The 9,382-nt window shown below is 49.2% G+C and overlaps 1 protein-coding gene across 2 annotated transcripts; it reads left to right on the top strand.

The window, feature by feature from the left end:
• Positions 1-5,243: 5,243 nt before the first annotated feature.
• LIN7B (lin-7 homolog B, crumbs cell polarity complex component) lies at positions 5,244-9,182 on the top strand. Of its 2 annotated transcripts, XM_004381665.1 has the most exons (6): positions 5,244-5,317; positions 5,691-5,809; positions 6,089-6,160; positions 7,215-7,424; positions 8,585-8,748; positions 9,070-9,182. In XM_004381665.1, exons 1-6 carry the CDS (start codon positions 5,281-5,283, stop codon positions 9,089-9,091), a joined length of 624 nt encoding a protein of 207 aa, XP_004381722.1. In that variant the 5' UTR covers positions 5,244-5,280; the 3' UTR covers positions 9,092-9,182. The 2 variants fall into 2 exon arrangements, with proteins under 2 accessions (XP_004381722.1, XP_012412590.1); XM_012557136.1 differs by lacking the exon at positions 7,215-7,424.
• The last annotated feature ends 200 nt before the right edge of the window (positions 9,183-9,382 follow it).

The raw sequence follows: 9,382 nt of genomic DNA, 5'->3' as shown, positions 1-9,382 counted from the left end.
GGGTCTTACCTTCTGTGTTTTCTTCCCTTTTCTTACTGGTCTCTTCCACATCTGCTTTGACTGGAGGGGCACAGAGTTACAGGAAATGATTTAGATTACTCAACAAAGCTGCAACTTTGTGTGAAAGGGGAGCTGTTACCTGAGAGAGCAGGAAAAAGGATGAGGAAAGGAAAATAGGAAAGATGTGTGGATAAGATGATTGGGTACAGCAGAAAGGTTGGACTAGGGCAAAGATGGAAACTTAAATGGTAGTTCATGGTAGGTTCACCATTTACGTTTATACTTCATACTTAATTAAAATGATAAAGAATAGCAAGTAGATATGGAAGAAGGCCACTAGCAGTTGGGATTTGAACAAATTTCTGGATGAAAGATTAAATGGTGAAAAGATTTAAGTCGAGTGCTAAGTGCAGTGGGGTTGTCACTGAGAAGAATAGCAGTCAGCCTTGCAGAGCCCTAGAGATGAACAGTTCCAGGGATAACAAAAGTGGGAGACTGAAAATTAGTAAAACCAACCTTGTTCTAACACTCAAAATGCTAGGCCTACGTAGGTATTTGCTGCTTAGACCAAAGTTAAGGCTACGTTGTCGATTATGACTTCTCAGCCCTTCAGGAAACTCTGCCCTGTATCTCAAAAGCAGTCTGTCAGTTAAATCTGACCTGCATAGGGATTCTAGGGTGTTTTTTAACCGCCTGGGTCTATAAGCATACAATCAAGGATCACCAGGCATTTGAGAAAATCTTGCAACAAGAGGCTGTGAAGTAAAAAGAAAAACTTGTCGTGGAAGAACCAATTCAGGGAATATTTAATAAAATATTAAACTTAATATTTCTTAATTAGTATATTCTCAAAGATATTCCAGATGATGTAACTAGACTTCTGGTATTGGCTTTGAAGGATAGTCTGTTGGACTAACATGACAGGCCAATTATATAAAGGCCGGACAGAATATATAAAAACTTGTTAAAGGCATTGAAGAGCAATCCATGTAGGTTGGATTTGAGGCTATGATCCCTAAGAGAAAGGAAGCAGAAGTGGCCATATTTACTCTTGGTTTTTCTTTGAGGGTGTTTCCCGGTTTGGCTTGGGGAATAGACTCTCATGGCAGTCCTCCAGTGGGCTGAGTTCACAGGTTGGGCCAGACAGCTGGGACTTGAGGGCAAGGTTTTCAGGAGGGAATTGACCCCCAAAATCTGCATGCAGTCTTCCCTCAGAGCATTTGCCAGCTCCTAAGTTGCTCGTAGGGAACCCTCTGGTGGTGCTGTGGTTAAGCACTCGGGTGCTAACCGAAAGGTTGGCAGTTTGAACCTACCAGCAGCTGTGTGGGAGGAAGATGTGGCAGTCTGCTTCTGTAAAAATTACAGCCTTGGAAGCCCCACGGGGTCAGTTCTACTCTGACCTATAGAGTTGGTGTAAGTTGGAATCAACTTGATAGCAGTGGGTTTTTAAGTTGCTGATGCTTATTGCAAGACCCCACCCCCAAGAAACTCATTAGAAAGCAGTACCTGAGAGCCTAAGAGCTGAGTTATCAGTAGCCATGCAGTTCTAGGGGTTGGAGTTCAAGGCCCACATGGTGGAGTGGCCATGACTGGGATCTCTAGTGCCAGGATCTAGGAGTAGGGCATAACTGAAATAGACCAGGCCCAAGAAAGCCTAAAACCAGACCTCATCAGGATTTAGGTAATTTGCCTGGCAGAAGAAAACAACTCTTTTTTTGAGGAAGAGAACATTATCCAGAGACTGATTTTTAGTACACAGTGCTCAGCATCTACTCAGAAATCACCAGGCATACTACAGGACTAAATTACTAAAAAAAAAAAGAGAAAAAATAGACAATAGAAACAGACCCAGAGGTGATTCAGATGTTGGAGTTAATAGACTATAACTATGATTGGTATGTTCACAAAATAAGAAAAAGATGGAAAATTTTAGCATGTGGAATCTACCAAAAAAAAAAAAAAAGGAACTGAAAAAACTAAGAATTCAGTAGGTGGATTTAATAGTTGAAATGACGCAGCAGAAAAGGATTAGTGAACTGAGATCAGGAGAAAGTATCCAGATTGAAGCACACAGGAAATAAAGGGATGAAAAATACACAAATATTTTATAAAATAAGAACAGGATGCTTGAGAAAGACAATTAGGTCTAGTTCTGGCAATTGGACTAGATAACCTGAAACCTGTTAAAAACACTTTATAAGAGTTGGGAAAATATAAACTTTCTTGAAAGTGAAAAAAAGAATCTCAAAACTTTTTTAGGAAATTAACTGAAGGTATACCTCAACAAAATGACAGGTTCAAAGAGGAAATGGTGGATCCAATTTAGGAGAGCAGTGAAGGCAAGTGTCAGGATGGAAGTTTCTATAGAGCTATTGGTCCAGATTGGGGTAAGAGGACTGCAGTTTCCAAGAAGTTTCAGGACAAAAAGGATTTATTAAAGTATCTGCTGTGGTAGAGAGTGAAAGAAATTGAGACTGTTATAAAAAGTACATGTGCGCGCGCACGCACGCAAAGGTAGAAATCACAGAAAAAAGCAAATTGTTCAAGAAAGGGAATGTAATCACGGAACACTACTTGGGCTTCAGCATTCCCTGGGTGCTGCAAACACCTAAGTGTTTGACTACTAGGTGAAAGGGTGGTTTGAACCCACACACAGATGCCTTGGAAGACAAGCGGTAATCTGCTTCCAAAAGGTCACAGCCTTGAAAGCCCTACGGAGCAGTTCTACTCTGGGGGGTCTCCATGAGTCGGAATCTATTACATGGCAACTAATAGCAGCAGCAACATGGGCTCCACAGCAAACTTTATATAAATGTAATGTGAGCACTTAATTGATTTAATGAAAAATTGGTCCCATAAAACTACCATGGGAAGAGAAGGGAAAGGTAAGAGCAGAAAAGCCAGACGTGATAGATTACTAACGTCTAAAATTGATAAATCAAGAAATAGCATGTTATTTACATACAGAAAAGTAACGATTGGATCAAACGTCTAAAAGTTGTTGCCTCTTGAAGTGGGTAGAGGTAGGACAGACAGGCACCGGTCCTTTTCATTATGTGGCCTTCTTTATTATTTGGTCTTGTTTTTAGCCCTATAAATACATTACTTTTTGTGAAAAAAGAGAAAAAAATACTATACTATGAGAGCGAGCGATAGAGAAACCTGCTTGAATCCTCCCACTTTGAATAAGCCCTTTTCTGTACTCTATCTCCATCCAGCTAAATGGGAAGACGGTGGAGTAGCAGCAGCCAACAGTCTCAAAAGTCCTGTCTACATCTCCTGTCCGCAATTTTTTTCAGTCTAGCTTTGTCTTCCAATACTCCCCCAAAGTATTCTTGCTAAGATAACTAAAGACTATGTCTTTACATCCAGAGAACACTTTCTAGCTATCTTTGACCCTTCTAGAGCATTTAACACCACTGGCCATTTCTTTTTTTTTTTTTTTTTTTTAAACTCTTATCATGTTTCCCCCTCACCTGGTTTTCCTCCTACCTTTCTGGTCATTCTTTGTCCTCTTCCTGACTTTTAAATGTTGAGAGTTTTAGGATCTCAGTCCTAGTTCCTCTTCATTCTATATTCCATTACTCTGGGCATTCTCGTCCACTCCTATAGCTTTTGTTTACCCCTTATAGGAGCCCTGGTGGTGCAGTAATCGGCTGTTAACCAAAACAGTGGTTTGAACCCACCAGCCGCTCTGCGGGAGAGAGATGTGACAGTCTGCTCCCATAAAGATTACAGCCTTGGAAACCCTATGAGGCAGTTCTACTCTGTTCTATTATAGGGTCACTATGGGTTGGAATCAACTCGACAGCAGTGGGTTTTTTTGATGCCCAAATTCTCAAAACTGCCTCCAAGCCAGATGGCTCTTCTGAGCTTTAGACCTAGGTATTTTCTCTTGGATACTGCACAGGCTTCTCAATTTAAAAATTTCTAGTATTCTGCCTCTGTCATAGACCACCTTAGCAAATGGCACCATCGGAAGAAGAAAAAAAGTTGCAGTTGAATGAATCCCGACTCACGACGACCCCATGTGTGTCACAGTACAACTGCATTCCATAGAGTTTTCAGTGGCTATAATCTTAACAGAAGTAGATCACCAGGCCTTTCTTCTGTGGTGGATTCAAACTGCCAACCTTTTGGTTAGTACTTGATGGCAAACCATTTGTGCAACTCGGGGACCTCAATGGCACCATAACCCATTGTTGTAGAGTCAATATACAATTAACTATCAAGACTTGCCCAGATATTTTCCAAATCTGCCCATTTATCCATCTTCATGACTCTGCCCTGTGCACACCACCACCATCCCTCAGTAAGGATTACTAGGATACTCTCCCCACTGATCCCTCTGCTTCCACTCCTGCTCCCATCCAATCCATTCTCCACACAGTGGCCACAGTGATTTAAAATACAAATGTAAATAACACGTTTTACTCTTAGTAGTTAGCACGAAGTCCGTGCGTATGCCAACACACAGGCCATGCATAAACTATCCTGATAACCTTTCCATCTTCACCATAAACCACTCCGACCCTAACTCTGTTGTCCAGCCACGTGGGCCTTTCAGGCCTTCAAACTCAAGGGCTCGACACAGGCTGCTCTTTCTGCCTGGAAGGTGACTCACGCCCCACCTGTGGTGCATCTTACCTCCAAAGGCTCTTTGCCAATGTCTTTCCTTGAGGTGGCGCAAACGGTCAGTGCTCAGCTGCTAACTGAAAGGTTGGCGGTTTGAATCCACACATCAGGACTGTGGAAGAAAGGCCTGGCGATCTGCTTCTGTAAAGATAACAGGCTAGAAAACCCTATGGAGCAGTTCTACTCTGTCACTATGAGTTGGAATGGCACCCCACAACCACCACCTAGCTCACCACCTCCCCATTCCCATTTCCTATCACAGTAGTAGTTGGCTGTCTGCCTCCCCCTCAAGACTGTAAGCTGCACTAGGGCAGTGGGCTTGTCCGCCTTGCTCACCATCCAGTCCACCGCCCTGGGTTCAGATGTTTAATACACGCTTGCTGAATGAATAGGGGAGTAAGAGACGGATAGACAGGTGTGGCGAGGACAGAGAGACTCGGCGGCAATGGGAGAGGACAGACCTCCGGGGACGAAGGGCAGGTCGCCGCGGTGGCGGCGCCCGGGTGCCTCCGTTGGTGGTGGGGGCTGTCGGGGCGTGGCCTTACACGGCCCCGCCCCTCGCCGTCGACGGGCGCGTGGCCTCTAGCGGCCCCGCCCATCTCGCCAGCGACAGCGCAGCCAGCGGCTCGCAGTGGCGTCGCCGACATGGCTTCGCTGGTGGAGCCGCTGGGGCTGGAGCGGGGTAAGCGTGCGCCAGGGGGCCGCCGGCCCGGGCCTCCGTCCCTGAGCGCGCCCCCACTCTTACCTGAGCGAGGCCAGGGCCAGTGGGCTGGCTGACCCGGCAGGGGTGGGCGTGGCGGGGCGCCGGGGGCTTGGGTGTAGGAGGGTCCGTGGGCGAACTGGCCAGGGAGGGGGCGTCCGCTGCCGCCCTGTCCGTGTTAGGGGCTTGCTGGGGACGCGGGGCACTGACAGGTCGCAGTCTCTCCGTTGCCACCCGTAACTGCCGTGTGCCCGCCTGGCTTTCGGCCGTCCTGCGCTGAGTCTGTCTGCGCGCATCTCACTGCATCTCTTTGGGGTCCTTTGCGTTTCCGTGGCTCTGCGCCCACGCCCTGCAGACGTGTCCCGGGCCGTGGAGCTCCTTGAGCGGCTCCAGCGCAGCGGGGAACTGCCCCCGCAGAAACTGCAAGCGCTCCAGCGAGTCCTGCAGAGCCGCTTCTGCTCCGCCATCCGGGAGGTGAGAGCCTTCCTGAGCCGGGGGACTACGCCTCCCAGCAGCGCCTGGGGCGGTCCGCCTTGGGGATGCCCGCGCTTCTGCCCCGGGGTTCTTTGGGAGTTGTAGTTTGCTGGGGGCTCTGGGTGGAGGGGGCGGGGCAGATCCTTGAGCGGGAGGGAAGAGAGTGTCTGGGGGGTTGGACTCCTGTGTCTGAGAGAGGAGAGGACTGGAGACCTGGACTCCTGGGTCTGAGGGTGGAGGGGTCTGACGGCTCCTTGATGTCGCTTCGTCCTCTCCCAGGTGTATGAGCAGCTCTATGACACGCTAGACATCACCGGCAGTGCTGAGATTCGGGCCCACGCCACAGCCAAGGTAGGCGCCCCCTACCCCACAACTCCGGTATCCACTCAACTGCGTGTTCTAGCTCAGTATCTTCTTAATGTCAGTCATTCCTGTTTTCTCCTTTGTCATTTTTGCCAAATCTATATACCACGGTTTGTGCTTGGCTACTAACTGAAAGGTTGGCGGTTCGAACCCACCCAGCAGTGTTGTGGAAAAAAAGCCTGGCTATCTGCTTCTGTAAAGATTACAGCCAGAAAAATCCTATGCGAATAGTTCTACTCTGTTAACCTATGGGGAAGCCATGAGTGAGAATTGACTCTACGGCAATGGGTTTGGTGTTTTGTTTGTTTGTTTATGCACCACCCTTACTATTATTTATTTAGTAGTTCTCTTTAGATAATCTTATATTTTTTACTTAAACAAATGTCATACAAAGGCATCTTTATAGCAACTGCAAATAGAAACCAGTGCCATATGCCTGAATAGAAGATAACCTGAAAAACCCATACAATGAAAACATTGAACATTGAAATCTTATTAAAATATAAACCAAAATAATTAGTTGCTGTCAAGTCGATTCCAACTCAGTTAACCCCGTGTGTGCAGACTAGAACTGCACTCCATAAGGTTTTCAAGGCTATGATCTTTCGGAAGTAGATCACCAGGTCTTTCTTCTGAGGTGCCTCTGGGTGGTATTAGTAGTTGAGTGCTTGCTTCCCTGTTTGTGCCACCCAGGGACTCCTTATTAAAATATAATTAGATGCTACTTCTTGTTGCTGCTTGTAGTACTTCAGCTCCCTCAGGCCTTGTTTTCCTCTATTAAAAAGCAACATTGGCAAGTGCTGGGTATTAAAGACACACTGGTACCAAATGGAGACTTGCTCTTTGACATGTCAGAGGCATCTGAAGGGAGCTAAAAAGGGCGTAGGGTTGTTACAGGGTGATCTTGTGTTGAGTTGTGGCAGGTGCCCAAGCTTCGGGCAAGAGATTCCTCCTAAATTGCTCTCCCTAGCCCAGATGCCCCATGCTGTTCCGTATGCTTGCCATGGAGGGAGCCTCACCTTCAACACCTTCTCTCTCCCAGGCTACAGTGGCTGCCTTCACGGCTAGTGAGGGCCATGCACATCCCAGGGTGGTGGAGCTGCCCAAGACAGATGAGGGCCTGGGCTTCAACATCATGGGGGGCAAGGAGCAGAACTCACCCATCTACATTTCCCGTGTCATCCCCGGGGGTGTGGCTGACCGCCACGGAGGCCTCAAGCGTGGGGACCAGCTGCTGTCAGTGAATGGCGTGGTAAGTAGGGGGCCGAGACCAGGCTGGAGGCATAGTCTGCCCAAGGTAGCAGAGTCCCTGCTTTTGACACTCATTCATTCAACACACTGATAGAGCCTTGTTCTGGGTGATGCTGCAGACCCTGAGAGAGCTGGCCTCAACTCCTACACAGAAGGACTTTCTCTCTGATGAGGGAGCTAGGTCCTGACTGAAATAGTCTGAATCCAGGGAGATAATATGCTGTAATGGAGAAGCACAAAGCGTTGTGAGAGCTCAGATATGGCACCAGTTCAGTCTAAATGAGGAAGTTTTTGCAGAGGAAGGAACATTTGAGTTGAGTTTTGAAGGATGAGTAGTAGTTCTCCAGGAAAACGAGGTAAAGAAGGGTGTTCCTGGCTGAAGGTGGTGTAGGTAGGGGCTGTGACTCTGCACTCCTCTGAGGTGAAGAGAAAAGGGCCTGGCCCCGATGGAGGTCTGGGGCCAACAGGTAATTCCCTGTGGTTACAGTGGATGGAAGGAGCCCTGGGGGTGCAGCTGTTAAGGGTTTGGCTGCTAACCAAAAGATTGGAGGTTCGAACCCACTAGCTGCTCTGTGGGAGAAAGATGTGGCATCTGTAAAGATGTAGATAGAAGCATAGCTGGATAGGTGGGTGGGACCAGCCATGCAGGGCCTGAGTGCCCACCTGAGGAGCTGTCCTGAGGGTGCTGGGGAGTCATGGGAGGACTGAGTAGGGATAGGCTCAGCTTGGGGTGTAGAAAGACCCCTTTGGAACTCTGTGGGGGACAGACTGAGGGGGAACAGTGGTGGTCAGAAGGCCAGGGAGGAAGCTGGGATGAGAGTGCAGTGGGAGAGGACAAGGTCTGAGCTGGGGCCAGGGCTGTGGGGACAAAGAGGGAGTAGAGCCAGGAGGGATGGGGCTAGGGACTAGAGGGCTATTGAGAGGGAGGGGACAAGGTCGGGCCTGGAGATCTGGCTCTGTGACTGAGGGCATGTGAGGCTGTCTCTGACATGGGGTAGGTTTAGGGGAGGAAACTGAGCCAATAATTAAAGACTCTCCTCTGGGGACATGAGACCTTGGCATCTCAGGGCAGACCAGGCTCACAAGCATTTGGTCCTGTGTCTGGGCTGGGGGCTGGGTGACTGCCGTGCCCCAGGTCCAGCTGTGTACACCACTCTGCAGAGTGTGGAGGGCGAGCAGCACGAGAAGGCGGTGGAGCTGTTAAAGGCGGCTCAGGGCTCGGTAAAGCTGGTGGTGCGCTACACGCCCCGTGTGCTGGAGGAGATGGAAGCCCGTTTTGAGAAGATGCGCTCCGCACGACGGCGCCAGCGGCACCAGAGCTACTCGTGAGCACCTCATCACCCTATCCCTGGGTCTCCACTGTCTCCCTGCATCCCAATGAGTCCTGGGGTCTTGACTGCCACCCCCAGCCCTGGCTCCTCTCCCCTGGGACCTGACCCTTGACCCCTGACCCAGGCTCTCACCCCAACCATTCTGGCCAAATCCCCTGAGGACTCCTAGCCCACTCCCATCCCCAGATCTGGAACCCACCCCCCCGGGGTCCCCCAACCCACTTCCTTGGGCCTTTGCCTATGGAACCCCAGGCCTGGCCTGTCTCCCCAGTCCCCTTCCCCTGAGCCTGGCTGCCCTCTTTACCCCCCTTGCAGGTCCTTGGAGTCTCGAGGCTGAAACCACAGATCTGGACACCCCCCCCCAACAATCCCTCCCCTGTACAGTATTTATTGTCACCGACACCTTATTTAAAGATCTTTGACCCTCACTGTGTGTCTATGTGTCTGTCCTGCATCCTGGGGTTAGGATATCTGGGGTAGTGGGCCAGGGGGATGAGCTGAGGTCAAAGACCAATCCCAGAAGACACCCTTTTCAGAGTCTGAAGGCAAAGGAAGAGATGTCTCCTCAGGTGTGAGGGCAGAGGTGGGCTGGCTTCCTGGGGACAGGTCTGAGGGTGGAGGCTGGATC

The sequence above is a fragment of the Trichechus manatus genome, unplaced genomic scaffold, assembly GCF_000243295.1.
Source record: "Trichechus manatus latirostris isolate Lorelei unplaced genomic scaffold, TriManLat1.0 scaffold00087, whole genome shotgun sequence".
NCBI classification, from domain to species: domain Eukaryota; kingdom Metazoa; phylum Chordata; class Mammalia; order Sirenia; family Trichechidae; genus Trichechus; species Trichechus manatus.
Note: the sequence above shows the minus strand (reverse complement) of the source record. Positions and strands in the feature narration are given on the sequence as shown.